General features: G+C 39.5%; 1 protein-coding gene across 3 annotated transcripts in view; it reads right to left on the bottom strand.

The window, feature by feature from the left end:
• LOC116062059 (IQ motif and SEC7 domain-containing protein 1-like) overlaps positions 1-22,477 on the bottom strand; it is an 89,770-nt gene that overhangs the window by 51,160 nt on the left and 16,133 nt on the right. For all 3 annotated transcript variants that reach the window (XM_031316547.2, XM_031316548.2, XM_031316539.2), the window contains exons 2-3: positions 19,753-19,782; positions 9,809-9,916 (exon numbers count right to left, since the gene is read on the bottom strand). In XM_031316547.2, coding sequence (XP_031172407.1) covers positions 9,809-9,916; positions 19,753-19,782 — 138 coding nt within the window. The remainder of the gene's footprint in view (positions 1-9,808; positions 9,917-19,752; positions 19,783-22,477) is intronic.

Genomic DNA, 22,477 nt, shown 5'->3' with positions numbered 1-22,477 from the left:
AAACAGAGGAGGAGAGCCCTGAAAGCCAGCATGCTCTTTCAAATCGTCAAATAACCTTAAATTCATGAATTCGGTTATACACCTTTCATCACAAAAGCAAGGGCTCCACAAGAGCACAACGTTTAAAATTTAACATTTTATTTTCTGGCCTAGCGTGGCCCTACACACATAGAGACATGTTGCTATGTGGCCTTTAAGATGTATAAATATTGCATACATTGGCCTTCTTGTGCCAACCTCACCGCTCTCCTCTGTCACCATATGGCCCCTTTTAAGCTGGCCTCGGTGTATGATGTGGGCTGTTGGACCATAGCTGTAGGATTCTGGGCAGGACTGTGTGCAGAAGGCTTCCAAGCTTTGCAGCACACAAAACACACACAGAGCACAGATACACGTACTGTATATACATTGCATACAGACACAAACAACACACACCGTAGAAGGCTTTTAGTGTAACAGGTCCAACCTAATTGCCTTGTGTCTGTCCTTACACTGGAGCTGAAGCAATTAGTCGATCAACAACAGATTAATCAGCAAACAATTTTTAAAATTGATTAATAGTTTAAGTATTTTTCTAAGCAAAAAGCTTCCTAAATGTGAATATTCACAGTTTTTTTGTCTTCTATGATAGTTAATTGATTATTATTATTGTTGGTCTAACAAAAAGGCATTTGAGGATCAGCCCTCTTGCACTCTTGGTCATTTTTCAGTACTTTCTGACATTCTATACTAGGCAACTAATCGGTTTATAGAATACCAATTCGATAGATTAATCGCTGATGAAAATAATCAATGCAGCACCATCTTAGGCTAAACATTGCTTCCCTGGTTTAGTTGTTGCTGTAAAAATGTGTCATTGTAAAAACGAGAAGAGACAAAAAGCTCAGAGTTGCTCAACTGAAATTGAAAATCAGAGTTTCCTGACATTGCTTGTTTCTCGCTGAATTGGCTGTCAGTCTCTGCTGAGTTGCCTTAGCTTATATAAAGACAGATAACAGAGATATACAACTGCTGGTCACAAAACAGCAAGTTCTGTACCCTTGAACTTCTCAAAACTGATGCAGCACTTTGTTGCCATCAAAGTGCATTCTGCATTCTCTTTTTAGGGAGGCTAGCATCCTCTTGGATGTTTTAAATCTTTAACAAGACAAACTGTATGTTCATTGTCCTGCGTTGTGTATGAGTCTGCACAATATAGAACAGCAGTACTGCAAGTGTCTGTGCCTAACAGTGGGAAACATTATTTTGTCCTCAGCTGAGCTGCTCTGCAGGGGTCCAGTCTCCCCTCTCATGGGACTTCAGCCCACTTCAAACACATCAGTAAAAGAGAGAGAGAAAGTTATAGAGAGACAAGTGGGAGACAACCAACATTCAACACAGCACTACGAGCTGCACACCACAAGATGGCAGCGCATCACCTCCTCTGCATTAACAACGGCAGCCTGATGTGACCGGTGCCATAATGTCATCAGGAGGGTTATTGTTGGGCCACATGTGACAGACCAAGTAAGAAAAAAGCACATGTTACATGCTTCATTTAGCAACATTAATCAAACATATGTGGACTCAACAAACATTTTTAAGTAAGACAGAAGATGACCGTGCACTAAATCCCAGGAATTAGTGTAATGTACTGTTTGTGCATTTTATTCCAACAACTTATAGTTAAAATGAAAAACACCACAGCCCATGTTACCAACAGTTATTTCAGCAATGTTGTGTTCAGTTTTGATTAACTTTTCGTTCCACAAAACATGTTCCTAACCATTTCAATTAGTGTCAACAGCTGGAAAAACTGAACTCCCCTGAGATAGTGACCTCTACCATCCTACGCTGGAGTTTTCCCTGCTGTTTTTTCCATGTAACAACACAGCTCAGCCTCTCTGTAGCTCTCTGGCAGAGGGCACGGCACTGTGCAAAGGCTCCTTCTGTCACTGACTTGGACTTAAGCCTGAGAACATCAGAGGCAGAAGACAGACAAGCTTTTCATAGCAGGCCAGACAAAGAGCTGTCTCTCTGCTCCAACTGTGAAGTAAAGACAGAGCCATAGCTTGACCCCTCAGGCCTCTGCTGAAGGTCTTTGCTGCCACCGCAGAAGTGTTTGCTTCTCGATAAGCTGGTGTCAGTAATACTGATGTGAAGCTGTAGCAGCACTAACACTAACGCGGCTGATATTTCCAGAGGTGGAAGAAGTACTCAGGGCTATTACAAGTAAAAGTCCTGTATTTAAATCTTACTTAAGTAAAAAAAAAAAAAAAGTATCATAAGCAAAATATATTATCACACAAACAATGGCATAATAGTCCAGAGCTCTTTGATCATGTGCTGCTTTTGCATGTCTCATTAATACTTTATCATGGCCCTTAAAAAAAATAAATAAATAAATAAAGTAAAAATGTATTCTCACAATCTAATCTCTCGGTCATCTATACTTTCTGCTCTTCACTCGCTGGAGATATCACCCCACACACAATTCAGCAGTGGCAGCATCTTGTTAATATCTCAATGCACATACAGAAACAAATCCCTCTTCTTGAGTATCAGAGTTGAAAAAAAGCAGCTGAGAACAAGCGATCACGCTCTCCAGTCTTATTTCCGGGGGAAAAGTGTGCTACTCCTCGCACCCTCACCTCATCCCTGCCAGCCCTCCATCTGCTCGATCCGAGCGGCGATACAGAGCTATGGAATTGCAAATGCCTTCTATCAGACTGGGGGATATATCTGGAGCGCACAGAGGCCCTTTTGCCTGATATTACTGTGGCATGGAGCTGATGAAAAGATAAGCTATGTGAGAGACTCACACAGTATCACTAATCTCTCACTACATCTAATTTACCAGGGAAAGTAAAAATGTGTAATACAGTAAAAAGCAAAGCATTGGTTGAGAAACTGGCCTCAAGGAGGTGCATCGGTTGAGCTTGTATCACCTAGAGGCTTTCAAAATCACACTGTCACACATGATTTTGTCAAGAAATATAACACCTGTGCACTGTCTCCAGACAGGTGGGTGTCTTTTCATTACTGCTGAAAAGATGCATTTACTCCAGGCACATTGTGCTTGTTCAACCTTGACTGACACACAAACTCCTGCCTTTCTGATTTATAATAAAAAAAAAAATCTTTTAATGAAGCTGCTTTTTCATGCATACAGATTGCAGATTTCAAGACAATCATTTTTTTTTCTTTTCCATCTGCTGAAAAGAATAGTAATTAATAATTCACAAGTGTACTATGTCTTCAGTCACTCGTGACCATATCACGGATAATGTCACGGTCAATTACTGAGAGTGGCTGCTGGCTGATATGTGATTATGGGTTTAAGGTTGTAACGGGATGTATGCTTGTTGGATTGATAGGACATTTTCGTTATTATGGCTTAAGACAAAGACAAGGTAATCTTGTGCTTCCACACTGATTCACAGCTCTCACCTTTGACAAAGCACAGTACAAACTGAACAGAGAATTGTCTAAAGAAAACAATATGTCGGGTGACGTCTTCGCAAGTCACCACACAAGCAGGTCCTTGAACAATGATCAGAATGTATCATCACATGTATTTTATTTACATAGGTATAAATGCACAAAATGCATGAGTGTACAGTATATTGTCTTTTACATAGCTAATGTGATGTACTCTTGTGTAAAGGATAATTATTTTTATTTTTTAATTAAAATGCAAATCACATTTTCCCAGAACTTTTTAAAATGCTTGTTTTGTTTCCCAAACACAACTATATTCAGTTTAAAATTACATTAAAGAGAGAAAAGCAGTACATTTGCATATTTTAGAAGAGAACAGCAAATGTTTGGTAGTTTCTGCTTTATAAATGACTAATAATGAATTGATTATCAAAACCTCTGGCAATTAATTGTCTCTCATTAAACTAACTGACTCATCCTCGTTTCAGCTGTACTTTTTTCAATTTTATCTATTATAAAAAACATTTTCAATCACTGTGACTATACGAGTTTTAACTAACTTCAAAGTAAGTACATTTTATGTTTTAATATTTGTACACAAACATTTGCAGTTGTGGACTCAATATCAGATTATCATTTTGGTACAGCATCAATTTACATCTATCTACAGTCTTTAAATAGCACAGGGAGGGACTCAAATACATGTGAAACACAGCCAACACTCTCACAACTGAATGCTGGCCATCCTTTATTGTATTGTGTCATGATCCTTCAAAACAATTTTTATGTGTGGCATGGCTGTCCGAATGCAAAACAATGAAGACACACAGACACACACACACACACACACAATTCTCTGTCGGCCAAAAGGATCATCAGCAATATCAGTGAAGTGAAAGGCACATTTTTCTCTGTTATTTAGCGTCAAAGCAACTTATCATAAGCCACATGGCAGTATGCAGTTCAGAATCAAAACTGTGTGTTTCCAGTGATCCCGCTTCACAGCGCAGCAAGGAGCCTGTAATTAACTCTTAGAGAATGTGATGACGAAACAGAAGCTGGGTACTTCAAAGACAAACCGAGAGTTTTCCCAAGAGTTCAAACACATTACGGAAGTGGGCTCTCTGTTTCATAGGCCTATTAAATCATTGTGCAGTTGTGATTTCCAATCTGGTGAAATCAAAACTTTACAATACTAACAGCAGTAAATAAAAAAGGATAATAAAGAAAGAATTCATACAACTGGCTGAATTTTATAGGATGCAGAAGCCACTTTCATCGCTGCTTTTTTTAAACAGACACTAACTCTTGTACACAACAACTGCTCCTTCATTTCCCAAGGACTGTTTGCTGCCACATACAATAAATGTTTAATGTGTCGTTAAGCCCTTTCCAAATGACCTTAGATATTGTCAAGGCCTTATAGAGAGGAGGAAGGCAGCAGTCGAATAACACAACAGCAATGCCGGGTTCATGGACCTACATATGGTAATGCTTCTCAATTTCTACTGCATGTGTCACTTGTCCACCATATTGACCCCTGCAGCTAGATAACAGCCTCATGAGCTGCCTTCCTGCCTCCAACCTTCAGCAAATGACACACTGGCTGTTTGCAGCAGGCAGACTGGGGGTCTGTGATCCCATGAAGGCAAGCTAATCCCAGGAATCAATAGACTCTGCAAGGGTATTATTAGAGGGCTTGGAGATAATCACAGGTTCTGTTCTGAAATGGTCATTCACCATAATGAATATCATAAAGCATCTGCATTATTTATACATGAAATGGAGCTCCTGATGCCAAATCAGAACCCAGACCACACATAAATGGAGCAGTGCAGTATTAGCAGCGTTTTTACGACCTTTTGGTAATGCTATGGGAACTTTAAGAGGGAAATTCTTGCAGAAAAAGATTTACACTTCACCATGACCAGCCAGCCTTATGTTTACCTCTGTAAAAGCCCCCATCTGTATCTATTCATCAAGTCAGATGTGTTTCCTTAATTAAGGAGACAGAAAGAGAGAGAGGCACAGATAGACAAACAGAGTCAGAGAGGGTGAAAAAATACAGAGAAGCAGATGGTTTTTTGATTGAGTGGAAGAAAAAAAAGAATATCTGGAAAGAGAAAAAGGATTCAAAAGAGAGGCGTTAAGTAAGGAAAAAGGAATAGAGGAGCATCTTGGGTATTTAAAAGCATTCATTCTGCCTTGAGCTGGGCTTGATGGGTGCAGCGAGGTCTTAACTCTGGACAGGACTAAACTAGAAAGCAGCTGCAGGCAATGAATACAGCAGCTACTGCACAGGCAATACCCCAAATCAGTTAAAATATGCTTTTTTCATCATGGTACTGAGGATCTGCCACAGAGGAAGTAGATTTCTCCTCTATTGACGAGGTCATCTATATTCCTACGTCTGACCTGGTCATATAATATATAACACGCTGCTGTTGTACCGTTTCCTTTCAAGTTGCAGCCACATGAGTTCAGATAGTTCAGACTCTTCTCCCCTCAGTAAACCATACGGACCAATTATCCCCTCTCACAATAAGCTGCAATCCTGCATCCCTATTGGCCTGGCTGACTGCTCCACTTTAAACTTTCTAAACCTAACATAAAACACACTTCCTGCTTTCAGCTCTCACACAATCAGTCACGGGATGACAATACGAGCAGGAGAGTACATTACAGTGGCCACAAAAGGGGATATTTTCCACAATGGGTTTCCTTTTATTATGGCCCCCTACAGCAGGAGGGGAGAACATATAAGTGGGAGAGATCGTTACAGAAGAGAACAATTGGAAATAATGGTGACTGAAAAGGTGGGACACAAAAGGAACTTCACAGACTTCATAATCAATTGTAGTAATGTTGACGTTGTGTGCAGTATGTGGGGAAATACATCCCAAAAAGAAGAGTTGGGTTGCTCTAAAGCTTACAGCCTTTGCAACCTGGAATCAAGGAATATCAGTCTGCCCCTTTTTGTAGGTTTGATTTTTTTTATTTTGTAGTAGTATTTTAAAACTGAAACAATTAATCAATTAAAAAGCTTGAGTGATAGTAAAGTTTTGATGTTGAACAATCAACGTGTCATTGCTCTCATGGTGAACAAACAATTTCTTTAGCGCCAATACTACAATACCAATATATTCGCAATAAGCTTATATTGGCCGATATATCAGTCTGGCTGGCTTAGAGCAAAATTTGGCGGTTTACATAATGAACTGCAAGCAATTATGGCTTTGTCTGGTCGAAAATGCATTGAAACTGTAGCAGAATGTAAATGTTTTTGTCCGACTTGGATTTTTTACTATTTATCAGCATAAACTATGCTTTCTGTACTTTGCGGCTGTACTTGCTAAATTCAAATTAAGTTTAATAAAGCATAGCAGATCAAGAAGCCATTTTCACCTCTTTTACTTACAGTATATTGGCAGTTGAGCCATTTCTGCAGCTAATGGAAACTTGGAACTATTCAATTTATAATTCATCTCTTAAAGTAATTTACCTTCTTTCATTTTATGAATACAGTTTCCCTGTTTTAACATTTAGCTCTTTTATGCTTTACATTTAATTTCACTATAATTCCTCCCCCTCTGCTCTGGTGTCTGCAGGCCCAGGTTTTATTACCAGCTGCTGGTTGACTGTGCCAGTGAGCAGTGCAGGCAAGTTAGGAATGTGAAGACATTAAAGCGATACTTTGCCGATTTTCAACCAGTTTTTTATCGTAATAATGGGGGTAGTATGTGTAAATGTACTATGGCAAACTTCTTTCCATCTTGCTGTGCTCATCTTCCAGCTCAAAACCGCTACATCGAGGGCTGTCGCTCGAACTACAGATTGTACTTCCGCATGCGGACACAAAGAGTATAGTGGAGATAGAGAGAGTTTGAGTCTCTCTCAAACTCAGACTGAACTCAGATTAAACTGTAAAACTAGACAGTGCTGAAGAAATATTAACCCATATTCTGTTACTGTGTTGCCTACTTTCCGCTTAAAATGTTTTTTAATTGAAGCATTTATTCCATTACCATCTAGACCAGTGATGCCATTGGGGCAAATAGAGATTTTTTTTTTTTTTTTTTTTAAGAAAACACACGCAATTTGGTGATTTGAAACAATTAGTCTGTGAATAAATTCGTGGATTAAAAGATTTTATTTTATTTAATGTGCAACAATTTTGATAATTCAGTAGTAGTTACTGTTGTTTATTCAAGCAGAAAGTAATATTTGCAGATTTCAGCTTCTCAAATATGAAGTTTTTGCTTTTCTGTGTATTTTAAATTAAATAGCTTTGAGTTTTGTACTGTTGGCTCCCACAACTAGTGATGTACATTTTTTCATTATGTTTTTTTTTTTTTTTTTTTTTACATTTCGTAACCAAAACCTGGTAAAAACAAGTTTCCCTTTGTACTCCAAGCATTTAGATGAGCTGGCTATCACACTCTGGTAAAGTGAACACAATCAACAGTTTGTGGGCTTATTGTTGTAGTTTTAAAATGTATTTCATTCAACACTCTTTCTGCTGATCATCTCAGCAGGCTTAGTGGCAGAATCGTCATAACCAGCAGTCCAACAAGTGCATCATTAGTTAACTACATTGACCTCAAATATGCACAAATATTTGAGGAAATAAGCTATCACATCTAAGCTATTACATTGCCTGTCTAGCTCTATATCTGATCAAATGCATGCGATTGCTTTTTGCCGGGGCAGGAGATAGAGAAAAGAGAGGCAGACAGCATGAAAGAACAGGTACAGAGTAATATGAGGAGTACAAACAAAGAAAGAGAGGTAAAGAAAAAACATACAGCAGAAGCAACAATTCAAATGAATCCCTGGGTTATGTTTCTTCTATTACAGTCTAGCAGCCACTCTGCCTGCTCTGAACGTGATTGGTCGTCCCCAGAGATCGCCCCAGCTCTGGCATTGAGCATGTTGATGGAGCAAGTCTCTGTGAACACTGCTTCAACACTAAAGTTGTCCCATTAATTCCTCTTACCTTCTTTAACTCTAAAGTATGTAGGAATTACTGAAACTTTGAGACGGCCACATCAGATAAAAGTCTGAAAACAACACAGGCTTAAAGTAACTGGGCTGCAACAGCTAAATGCAAATGACCTTTTTTTGCAACATTATTCTGCTAAATAATGCTACAACTACAAACACTTCCTATAATTAAAGTTTTCTTTAAACTTTTCCAATATGCTCACTGAAAACATCTAAAACAAGTGGAGTGATTCAGCATACTGCAGGGCATGGTACTGCAGCTCACAAATGGCATAACAATTCATTTTCCACTTCCTTCCAATGCCACATAAACACAAAGATCAATCACTCACCGAGAGCCTCACACAGCCCCACTGCTTCAATGGAGAACGATTATACTGTGAACAGTAATAAAGCAACCATCTGAAATATCAGTAAAGTCAAAAGGTATTTGACTGTCATCATTTGGTAATTAGGGGTTGTTGATTACAGTGTGTCTGTGTTAGCAAACAATGCTGCTGAGCTGGAGAGGAAAACAATCAACCCCTGATCACAGCTATCATCTTGTTTACAGTCATGATCCATTTAACCTATTAGCTTTTAGCTGTGCTTGAAAATTACAGAGCAACAATCACACTGGGACAATCAGAGAGAGCACAACATGGCAAATTCCTCATTTCTGCAGCGTTACCATAGTCTAAAAACAACCCACAGATGTTCCTACTCATCAGAAAATGTCTGAACACTGCTCCTTAAAAATAGAACATGTTCCCACTATGCACTGGGATTTATTTTTGGGCTGCACATGAGCCACAAGTGGGCTGTGGATTAGGCGCACATTGCTTTTTGATGATGAAGCACACGGCACCAGGAGGTATTTTCTGAAACTCTCTCCAGCCTTTTGAAGCCCCCTAAGTCTGTCCCACTGATGCGACTGTCTGCGCTCATCTCTCCTTGTTTTTACGGAGGCTCCGAGCTCAGCACAAGCTAATGGGTGAGCAGCGATGAAGGCTCATATACGCAGGGATCATATTTCATTAAGACTAAGCCTAATGATCTCCTACAGTGCATTTGGCCACTGAAGTTCCTTGTGCACATCAGGAAAACAACATTGCAGCAATGAAACTGCTGTGTCATAAAAAGCTGATGACTGGAGAACAGCTGCAAAGATTCAAATATTAGGACACAGCAACGTTGTCAAGCTGTCAAGACCAATATATCTGCCACAGAAAGGCTAACCACGAGAGCATCGATATGAACTGCGATGACTTTTAGACATTAACAAGGCAAGAGTAAGACAAGAAAAATACTTCTGTGTCACAGTGGTGGAAAGTGGTGCTGTGGTACATATGGGGCAAACATTAAGCACATAAAACACAGTCATAAAAGTAGCATCTTACTGTACCCAAAGGAAGCAGACTTCCATTTGCGGCAGGGGATGACTCGTCTGCGGCCTGCAGACACTAACCTCCCAGGATTCTCTGTTATTTCGACAGGTAGGGAAGCATGTCTCCTACAGAGGGACAAACAAAACACACATCTCAGACTGTTGACATAGAAGGGCGGATGTAAAAATAACCTTTAAATGTTATATGACTGTGCTGCATTAAAATCATCCATTTTCCCCTCAGGCATTTTCCACTGGGGGTTTGTGACTTTCATGTTTTTACCTCTGTGTACTTCATTTTTCACAGACTCTTAGTGTAATGTAGCAGCGCACTTGGTAATTCTGTATTGTAACGTCCTCTAAAAGTGCAGTCTTTAAAGGAAAAATGACGTCAAAGGGTCCGAAACATGATTGTTTTTTACTTTCAAATCACTAACCACACAGTATTATTAGAGTATACACCACAACACACAATATTAATAATGCCACATCAAAGCAAAGCTGAGTTGAGCTTGTGAAGCATTAAAATATTCAACTTAAAAAGAACAGATCAGTGTGCATTGGCCTATTGACTGCAACTCATATAATGTAGAGTTTATATTATTGATGACTACTTTTGAAGTTTTTTATATGTCTAATTATGTTTCCTGCCCACAGGTAACTTCCATACATTTCCAAGACTTGAAATTTGCTTGAGATGCGTGCCGGTACCTTATTACAGTGAATAACACATGTGGGTTTGATCCATTATTGTGGTATGGCCTACATATGGTGCATTTATGTGACATCCTACAGATCAGAAAAAACATAATTTCTACTTGAAGTTAACTAGAGAAATTTGCATTGCCTTTTTAAAATATTATTTCAAATTATGTTTTTAATAAACTATTAGGTTTGCGTGACCTTTTTCTACAAAGTCCTAGTACAAAAGGTACACTAACTTGCACTTAATTGCAGTTATCCAACTATACTTCCATGTGCACTCATGATTAATGTACTTAAAGCCTGCTTTTTTGATGTACTAACATTGCACTTCATGTATTAACACAGCATAATTAGTACAACTTACATAAAGATAGAAATGGAAAGAAAAGAAAAGAAACGGGAAAAACAAAACAACCTGGTTGATCAAAGAAAAAGATGAGGTTGCATGGGGTAGGTTTTTTGAAGTGTCTGCACAACTTCAAAGTTTGTGCTTGGTGTACTGCAGTTAAAGCAGTTTTGTCCTCTATACTGATCATTGTTCAGGCATTTCTCATCTCCTTTCACGGGATACCATTTCTACGGAGGTGTTTCTCTCTCATCTATTGTTTGTTAAGGTTTTCACTGAGCTGGGCAGGTTGTCTCAGACAGGCCAGGCACATTTCTCAGGCATTCAATTTTCACTCAAGAACCAACAGCCTACCCATCTCTCTCTGGGGATGAGGTCTTCATCAAAAAAAATAAAGCAACATCTGGCTCCGTACAGAAAGCCATCAAGCCTATAATGATAGCCATAGCATAATTTGATTTAGGCATGTACATATGTTGAATGAATAATTGCTAATTGTCCAGTCAAATAAAACCATATGCCAAATGACATTCCGTGAGACTTGATTTGCTCCTTTAATTCACAACAATGCATTTTGTAAAAGCATTTGCAGCAAAAAATATAAGCATCCTTCATTCTTAAACACAGATTGTACTCCATCTGAAAAATCCATCTGTATGAAAATGCACTGAGGCCCTGAGTAATAGCAATGGTTAATTGTGTCATGGCTGCTGCCATTTGCTGCTGTTTCGGTATAATTAATAATTAATTTAAGAAATGCTAATGTCTTGGCTCTGGTGGAGTTGGGAGCTGTGAACCTTGAATTAGTCTGAATGTATTCTCCTGTCTTCTATTAGTTACTGTGATAGCACTGCAGAGTCAAACACTCAGACCTTGTTTCAGAGCTGTCAGTGCAATGACTGATGCACAAACATCAACAATTCATAACAAAATGGCAGTATTTTTCCACCGCGGGAGAGATGTTGTCAGACTCAAAAACCATGTCCTTCATTGTCTTTGCTTTCTATCACCATACACTGCACACTCACATGCTTTGTTTAAATCCTATGGAGGGAAGTGTTTTCAGAACAATGCCTGATTAAGGCCTGAAATACAGTCTACTCAGTCAAGGACAAAGACAAGCAGACTCGGTGTCCTACCCATCCAAGTTGAGCATCACTCTCCATGGCAACGAGAGCTGGCGAAGGAGACAAGAGAAGACGATAGGTTTGTGTGGTCCCTGCGGAGAGCACCGGCTGAGGGGGGAGAGACTGCACTAGACCAGCCCTGAAACCCAACACAGTCATCTCTCCTCCCTGCAGACAAATATCAGTTCAACTGCCCCTGACATGTACTGTCAGTGCATCAGAGGACCGACCGGCTCTTTTTTAAGGTTAGATTTCTGTGTGAATTAAACACAGTTCAGTCCATACATTGTGCTGTTTTAGAAAAATGTCCTGCCTGCAGATAGAAAATTGCAGCTCCATCGCTATTTCAGCGAATGCCTCATCTGTTAGAAGCTAAAGAAGTTGCAAGAGTGCAGTCTCTTTGCTCCCATTTATATTAATTCCTTTGGCATTTTGTTCTGCTTTGTAAATGATCACACAATACTTTTACATCACATGCAACAACCATATGGCCTGAATTAATGCTTAAATTGATTGGAAACACTTTGATTACTGGTGTTATTTTGAGACAAGCTTTGAGAGAGGTTTTGACCTCCACAACAACAGCCCAGCAAAGCTTTATTCTCTTCATTGTCATCTCTAAAATAATGGGGAGAGAGGCTTTACAGTAAAATCCCTGCCTCTCTGTTTCCCCAACTCTCTGTGGAGAATTACAGGGAAATAAAAGCTGCAGAACCCGCCGAGACTTTCCGCCAGAATACCTCCAGTAACTCACTATACTGCAGTTCTCTGGCCTTTATATGCATCTGAACAAACATGTTCAATAAAAAAAAGACAGAATGTGCAACACTCAGAGCTCCCACAGTCATGGATACATCACTCCAAGCAATACAATGTCAAATTTCAAATTTCAATTAGACTCTGTTTCTCAGCTGCCATCCATCACAATACACGAGTTCACTGGGCACAACTAAATAGGTATAAATAACAAGAGCATAAATAGACTTTCAAAAACTGTTTACCGGCAGACAAGAGCAATTTCATCCTGCACTCTTATTGCAATTGGTGCAATAAAGTGTCGGACTACACCTCCGCTGTAGGCTTTTGTTGTGTGCTGCTACTGGGTTTATGAAGGAGTGCAGCACAAAAGTGCATCAGCGAGCGGGAGAACATCTTATCATCAGACATTCACTGAAGAACAATCCAATAAAAGCAGGTCACTGAGGCTGAGCGCCTGCCTGCTTGCCTATCTCACCCAGGTTCCAATCACATCTGAATCAAGCCATCCCTTCAGATAACAGAACAGCAGACCAATTAAACACTGCCATGTTGTTACTTCTCTCTCATTAGCCACGGCGTGCGTATGAGAATAATCCCCTCATCACCGACAGGGCCAATCATTCTCCAAACACACACACACTCAAACTTTTATCAAACCAGTGCGAAGCAATCCTTTGGGAGCATGGCTTGTTTATTTATAGCGCCTGTGCCAAGTTCAGTGGCTTTTTCATTATTAATGATAATGAAACCTACCAAGCCATGTAACACACAACATTTTAAACAGCCAGGCACTTGTGTCATGGTGTGGCATATTAACAGGGTGAGAGATGTAAGTGACTGTAGGTCTGCTGTGTGTTGTCAGCAGAGTGCTGTGTTGGCAGTTGTAGTGATTTTAAACAGCTCTGAGCTCTGATACAAAAGGGAACTCGGAGCCAAGATAAATCATGTGACTGATAGAGAAATTCCCAGCAATGGTCACAATAATTTGAAAACTGGCTGCTGCTTCACTTTAAAGAGATGCTACTTAATAAATACACTGAGATACTTATACTACATCTGTCGGGAAAGCATTAGAGGCAGCAGCATAAAGAATGTTTCACTGAGGCCAACTGCTCTATTGTCTATAGGAAGGAGTGTAGTGGAGCTCTATCAATATGAAGAAGAAATATCAAAATCCTAAAATTGCAACTTGAACTTAAAAGAGGGGCATTCAAACCACATAAATTAAGTCAAATATCTCTGCTAAAAATTCAGTTTTATTTCATTTTCAACATTAAGTATTACGTGGTGATTAAATCAGGCATTCAGTTGATGGCGATTCAAATCCTTACGACCTTTTGTAAGCACGTAAGGTATGTATGTATTAGGGGTGCACGATTCAGAAAATGTCACGATTCAATATCGATTTTCAGGCTCAAGAGTCGATTCAAAATCAATTTTCGATTAAAAAACGATTCTCGATTAAAAAAAACTAAATTTTATTTTTTTTTATTAAAAAATATGAATCGATTTTTGGAATTCTATGAATCGATTTTGAATCGGTAGAGCTTAAATCGCAATTCGAATGTGAATCGATTTTTTTGCACACCCCTAGTATGTATGTATGTATGTATGTATCTCTTTGCTTCCATAATTAACTACATAACACAGTGTTGGAGTAGGAGCAAAATTCATTCGTACATAGGACAAGCAGCACTTATTCGGGTTATTAATATAGTATTACTTAAAGGCCAATGAGCCTGTTTTCTGTAGTATGTTGTGAACATGTTAATGAACACAGTGGAATCTTTTTGCTGATCTACATTGAGACGTTACAACAGCTATCACTTAGTGTACCACCTGGTCTTGTGTCCCAGAGTGCCATATAAATAATCATTGGCAAATTAACAATTGAATGGGGAGAACCCTTTTTTAATTTAAATGCTGATTTACAAAAACATAACCCTTTATTTTAATATGTAAAGGCTGTAGTAACATTTATTTGTGAGATTGACTTTAAAATCCACTATTTTATTTTTGATATTTTGATAACTATTACCTATAACGTTTAATACATGTAGGGGTAACAGCAGATCAGTCCATGGGGACTTGTCTTGGGAACCGGAGATTGGCTGGTTCAAGTCCCGCGCGGACCGCCAAGTACGGAGCGTGGACTGGTAGCTAGAGAGGTGCCAGTTCACCTCCTGGCCACTGCTGAGGTGCCATTAAGCAAGGAACCCCTAACTGCTCACAGGGCGTATTACCATGTATATTTCGGGCCAATGTGTGTGTTTACATAACACGGAGCGAAACAAATTAATTAGGGCTGAGCATAACGCGTTCATTTTATTAATTTATTTTCACTTCACTCGGCTTTGCGTCATGCCTAACAGGCTACTATTTTTACCCTTTGCCGCACTTTGCGATACTTCCTCGTAACAACACATCCTGCTGCTGCAGGCTGCAGGTATAATGGAGAAAGACAGCAGCAACGAAATTCTGAATGGCGCTTTTTATTTTCCAAAACTCCCGGACGGGTCGAAAGCCATATGCGCATTGTGTAAAACCGAATTAAAATATCACCGAAGCACGTCAAGCTTGAGCTACCACCTACGAGCTAAGCATAGTAGTACAGTTAACGTGACTCAGGTTGATGCTAGAAGGCTCAGGCAAAGCACTATTTTGGGGAGTGCTACTTGCCGACCTGTTGATGAAACCAAATCCAAAAAAATGACTACAGCTCTTGCAAAATGGGTGGCAACTAACTGCAGACCTGTCAGCATCGTAGAAGACTTGGGTCTTAAAGACTACAGTTGGCATGTTCTGACCCGTCTTATACATTGCCGTCGAGGGGGACAGTAGTTTCACACACGCATACACAGCCTGTACGACACGGAGAAAGCAGCCAAACTGGAACTGCTGCAAAGTGATGCAAGATGAGTAATCAAAATTATTTAGGAGTTACTGCACACTATATTGACTCTAGATTCAAATGCGTGACTAGATTCACACATTTTTCTTTTGTTTACAGTAAATAAATAAAGAATAAACAAATACAAATCTTAAAATCAAGTTCATAAAGTCGCTTTCTTTGCATTAATTTGATTCCCAATCAAGATACACTGGTAAGAATTGCTTTCCATTGTTAATATGTACTTAAAAACATTTTAATCATGTGATAAAACATGCGATTAAACAAATTAATCGTTTGACAGCCCTAAAATGAATATAACCCTGGGGATTAATAAAGTAATTCTTCTTCTTTATCTAGTTATTTGTTATAATTATTGGACTGATTTATTTGTGAAATATTTTATTCAACATCATTCGTTTAGTCCAGTGTGTGTTTTTGGATTAACTGCTTTGAAAATTGGTCTGTTTATTGATGAATTAATTCATCCACTTGAAGTCTTTTATGATTCCCTTGTTTATTGTCCAATTACATATCATTTAATACACTGTTTTACAATCACTGTCAGTCCTTCATAAAACACCCTGTGCAATCAAGTCCAATTTACAGCCTTGCTATCTCCAAGGAGATGTGTCAAATGTTGAACAGCTTAACATAACTGCAGTATCACCAACTACACCTGACATAGGGGATGAGCTGCTCTTTGAGCTTTTTACTAATTTGCAGGATCAGTGCCATCACATCGCTTGCTCAAAGCTAAGCAGAGGCCTGCAATTACTTTAATTCAGAAATATCATGGCTTTTGCATCCAACCCATGTATGCAGCTGCCAAACAAGTCACATGATTCAAAATGTGCTGGTAGAGATGTGCATATTAAGATTGAACCCCAGCTTATGCAGTAGCCCAAAAAAACAGTCTTGGCATGCCAGCTTCATATTAATAAATGGAAGATTCTAAAAACCATGGCCAAATTCATAACTAAGAACGATATGCAGAGGGCTGCTGCCATTTGAGAGGTTTCCAACCACATCAAAGCATCAATTTGGTGAGATGGGATTGTTTGCCTCTGAAGCCTGGCCATTTCCACTGCTATGCTTTTAGATTCTACCATCAGCATCAGCAATAGCGAGATATGGAGAAAATATGTTTCATGATAACAAAGAGGACCTTCTGGTATTAATATATAACATCTGTTTAGCTATGGGAAACCATTTCCCCAGTTAAGGTTCATTACACTGGACTGTAAACTAACACTTTTTTGTTTTGAATCATGTTTTCAAGTAAATATGTGTTGCCAGTTTAAAATGATCAATAACTCAAAAACAGAGTGCTGCATAGTGAATGCCAATGATGGCAGTGGAACTGATTGCTTGCTGTTTACAGAGATGTGTGTGCTTAAGGAACTAAATTCTCCATTCTGCAATAACACTTCATGACTCTCTTCAAATAACATTCATTACAGCATACAGATGTTTTAAATGGGCTTTTAAATATATATATATATATATATATATATATATATATACAGTGCCTGACAAAAGTCTTGTCGCTTATCTAAGTTGTAGGAACAACAAATAATTAAAGCTGCAAGCAGCGATGGACGGGCCCTCGCTCCTCTGCGCGCGTCGGGGTCACCGGCGGTCGCCGCTCCTTGCGACCGTGCATTTGCGCGGCACTCAGACACCGCAAATCGTCACCAATGAAAAGGGAACTCCCTGCTGCGTTCAATGATACCTCACACAAGACTCTACCTTAGATGGTTCAAATGTTATGAAAGGGGGCGTGGCTTAAGCATAGGGGGCGGGCCAAACCATCACCAATGAAGAAGCAATTCTCTGCTGAGTTCAATGACACCTCACACAAGACTCTTCCTTAAATGGGTCACCAGTTATAAAAAGGGGCGTGGCTAAATTATAGGGGCCGGGTCAACCCATCACCAATTAAAAAGGAAGTCTCTGCTGAGTTCAATGATACCTCACACAAGGGTCTACCTTAATCGGTTCAAATGTTATGAAAGGGGGCGTGGCTTAAGAATAGGGGGCGGGGCAAAACATCACCAATGAAGAAGGAACTCTCTGCTGAGTTCATTGATACCTCACACAATGGTCAACCTTAAATCGTTCAAATGTTATGAAAGGGGGCGTGGCTTAACCATAGGGGGCGGGCCTAACCATCACCAATGAAGAAGCATCTCTCTGCTGAGTTCACTGATACCTCACACAATGGTCAACCTTAAATCGTTCAAATGTTATGAAAGGGGGCGTGGCTTAAGCATAGGGGGCGGGCCAAACCATTACCAATGAAGAAGGAACTCTCTGCTGATTTCATTGATACCTCACACAATGGTCAACCTTAAATCGTTCAAATGTTATGAAAGGGGGTGTGGCTTAAGCATAGGGGGCGGGCCAAACATCACCAATGAAGAAGCAACTCTCTGCTGAGTTCAATGACACCTCACACAAGACCCTACCTTAAACGGTTCAAATGTTATGAAAGGGGGCGTGGCTTAAGCATAGGGGGCGGGCCAAACGATCACCAATGAAGAAGGAACTCTCTGCTGAGTTCAATGACACCTCACACAAGACTCTACCTTAAACGGTACAAATGTTATGAAAGGGGGCGTAGCCTGAGTAAGTGGGCGTGGTTATATTATAGGGGCCGGCTCATTATCACATGTAGACCACACATTCTAACATGCTACAATAACTTCATCAATACCTTATTTGAGTCATTGCCGAGACGTATGGATGTAGTCCTCCAAGCTCATTTTCTTTTTTCCAAGGCACCATGACTTTACGTATGCTCTGATGTTATTGTAGCATGTTTGTGTATTCACAATAAAGTATAATTTCTACCGTACATTACTGTATTTTTGTATGCGACAAGACTTTTGTCCAAGCCAAATCTGACCTTTCTGTCCTAATTCAATGATAAAACTCAATGAATGATACAAACCTTTATTTTGGTATAATAAGCATAATCCAGAAGCCTTTGCCTTTCATATAAACCATTTCTGATTCCAATTGATCAACTACAAGTCAAGTTATTATTTGTTGTTCCTACAACTTAGATAAGCGACAAGACTTTTGTCAGGCACTGTATATATATATATATATATATATATATATATATATATATATATATATATATATATATATATATATATATATATATATATATTGGGCAACCTAACTATTATTAAACTGATTAGATATTTTTATTCAACTGATTTTATACAATACATATTACATTTTGATGTAACCTATTTTCTACAAGGAGTTTTTCTTTCCTTTAGTACTCAATCATCGAGCATACTACGGTGTGGCAGACAAACTTCACATGCACATCTCTCACTCTTGCGTGCACAAACACATTTACTACAATGCTACAAAGACTGGCACACATCTCCAGTTTGCAGCCCACGGGATTTGCTTCGAATTTGTGATAGGACATTAAGAGCAGAAGAAAAGCGGCCTGGGGAGTGCAGGCAGTCGAGCACCCAAGTAAATAACAGACTTGGCCTGGAAAATGTTCACGTAAACACGGGACAGGCTCCGTTACACTCTGCTCAACTTGTCTAGACACTGGTGGCTGCTTAATACACAGCTACAGAGGCGAAGGAAAAGGCTGTTTGGATCCCACAGCGAGGCATCCCTAAAGAGAGAAGCTACATATAATGAGTGTGTTTGCCACTGAGAGAAGCTCATCTACTCTCTACACGCAAGCCATATTTCTTAGCTGTGTTCACAGCAATGATGGATTCACGTTACAGTTTTAAATCAGCTCAAATCTTAACTCAGCGGAGACACCGCTACATATCTATAGCCATTAAGGTTAACACAGCGAACAAGCTAACTACAGAATGTGACCTTGGATTGCAGTTAACATAAAATGTCGTCATTTCTTCCGTTCTGTTATATCCAAAAACACCAATAACAGGCACCACTCCTCGCTCTGGCTAGCACCACAATGCCAGGATTTTCAGCTGTACACACTCAAATCACAAGACTTATATAACACCATGTTTTCCTCAAAGCCAAAGCATGATTTAGAAGTGTATTAAGAGAGAATATATTCACAACATTCAGGCAGATGTACAATCCTGAACAGATGAAGATAGAGACATTGACATACCTGACCATTCTGGAAGAGTCACATTCAGACCTGGAAGACAGAAAAACACAGGTTCATCAATTTTGTTGAGCAGGTAGAAACAAGAATGCTGCAGTATGTCAATAATGGGGCTAAAGACATATACAGTAACAAAACGACTCATTGACCACCATCACTTGATTCAGCAACTTCATTACAGCAGCCAAGTTTTGCTATCTCAACAGATGGATCTGGCATCCTTAGAAATGGCCACACTTTAAATTCCAGCTACAACTTAGTGACATTCACAGAATTATACATTGATATTCCACTGGGTGAGTAAAAAATGTCTCCGCTGGCAATGCAGTTATAAATGCAGCATCTTGCCTCGTATTGGATTTAGTGGAGTTTCTGTCAATGTGCCCCCTTGTATAGGAAAACAAGGGTGGACAAAACCTTAAAAACACCTCATGGTCAAAACATTTCTATTGAATAGGTCTTTTTCATATAATATGTGTCACAGTAGATTAATCACTCGATGGTGTTTTAAGCCTCCAACGTCGCCTTCCAGGCAGCTAACCCTAACCTTAACCCTAAACATAACCATTGCCACGCTGCCTCAAAGGCGACGTTGGGGGATTAAAACACCAAACACCAGAATAATCACAGGTGTAAATAACAAAATAAATGATGGCTGATAGCTTCCATTTAGCTGCTTCAGTTTCAGGGTCCTGTAGAGTTAAGAAGTGGGAGGAGCTATTCTGGGAGGCCTTTGTTCTGGAAGTAAAACTCAATTTTAGGTGATTCATAATTGCATAGGAGCACTGAAACTCTCAAGATTAATTCATTGGTACAAAAGAAAATAACTGGTTTCTTTTCTATAAAAAGTCGAAGCTATGTCAGTGTACATAAAAGGAAGAAGTCAACTCGGACTCCCAAAGCGCATTTCAGCAACAAACATCCACTCATCACTTTATGCAATTTAGAAATAGACTGCAGTAAATGGCATTCCAACGGCAAAGGAAGTAGTCTTTACACCAGAGAAATAAAATGTAGGTCGTTCTGTGAACCATAGCACTAAGGGGCAATAAAGCTACTGCATGGCTGCATCAGGGTAAATTTATGAGCCCCCTTGTCACCTTTTTTCACCTTTTACATGGAGAAACCAATTAGATAGTGTGATGTAAAGACAGCAGAGTGACTGACCATTAGGTACTGTAGCTGCAAAGGTTCTTCTTAGAAGGGCTGTACTGTACTTTTTGTTGGGTTGGCTTAAAGAAATAATGATCCTCTCTGTATAATGCTGTGTCTAATTCTCTGTTGGGCTGAGTGATTTCTTTCCTCCTATCTCATCACTCTTAGTTACTACACTTGTTTGTTTTTCTATTGTTTGCCGTGCACCTTTCTCTTCACTCCAAAATCTCTTGCATTACTTAAACATCTGCTTCCTATCGTCGGGTTTATCAGCAAAGACGTCCAAGCATCCTTTAATCATTCCATAAAGCACAGATTTTTCTTTTCATTAGAGCAAACCCCATTACAACTGTGGAATTAGGTTGAGGTGAAAACTAGAGCTGGGTCAATATAATGCAGTGGTAGGATGAGATTCATTGACACACATGCTGCAGTCCAGATCCAATGGCAATTACTGAAGCTATTGATTGCTGTGTATACAATTCATCACTGAAAGAAATCATCAGACCAAAAGCATTTTTCACAAATGTTTTGCTGAATGATATGTCCGTCTTTTACGCTGATTGCACCCAGCCAGACAGAAGAAACATTCTCAGAACAAACCTGGGCCATGTTCAGGCCCAACAAAACATAGCAACACGCTTTTTTAAACTGAAACGGGGGTGCGTTGAATACCCTGTTGTGTGCGCAACCGCTGTGCCTTTTATTACCACGGGTTTACAGACACGTCTCTGCTGATTGGGTATTACCTGTGACACAGCCAATAAACGAGAGACACACCCACCAAAGGAGAGAAAACATATCTCAAAGCTGTTGCACACCGTTTCACACTGTTTCGAGGAAAGATGTCGTTCAACCAGGAAACCGTTTTGAGATTGAACCTGCCCCAGGGCAATGAAGAAGTGGTCAGAACCCTGGACAGCTCCTCTGTCCTGCAGAAAGGCCTACTACAAACTACTACTACTACTACTACTACTGCTGCTACACAAATCCTGATCTGGGTCATGCCTAGATTGTTAGTTTAGTACTTTCTGCAAGACTGTCATACTGTACAGAGAACAGATGGACACAGTGTGAGGTGTCATCAGTCATTCTGTATTCAAGCGGAACGTCATCCCTTAATGCACTTGATTTCTGAGCCACTGGCTTGTTAAGTAAGGGCTGTACAGACGTACTTGCATTTATCTTCTCCTTTTCATGAAATTCGTAATAACTCTTTTTACCTTGTTACTACCTCTTTGAGTGAAACGGAATCGACAGAGCTCAGTCTGAACCACTAGGAGTTGTACTGTTTGGAGTTGAGCCAAAATGCTACACTTTTGGTATAACTTTAGAACAGAGAAGGTTAAGACATAGTGGAACAGCTCTTTCAGAATGTATGGCTTTAAGAGACGGGCACATTGATGAAGTATTCATTAATTTTGCTTTCAGTGTAGACAGCTCATTTGTCTAGTCATGAAAGAATGAATTACACATTGTACTGCCTTTTCAAAGAAGAATATATCATCCTAATAATGATGGAAATGTGAATAGATTGGAAGTTAGCATGTAAGTTAAACTGTTTTTCTTCTGC

Source organism: Sander lucioperca, chromosome 12, assembly GCF_008315115.2.
Source record: "Sander lucioperca isolate FBNREF2018 chromosome 12, SLUC_FBN_1.2, whole genome shotgun sequence".
NCBI lineage: Eukaryota > Metazoa > Chordata > Actinopteri > Perciformes > Percidae > Sander > Sander lucioperca.
This window is presented reverse-complemented; position numbering and strand designations above follow the sequence as displayed.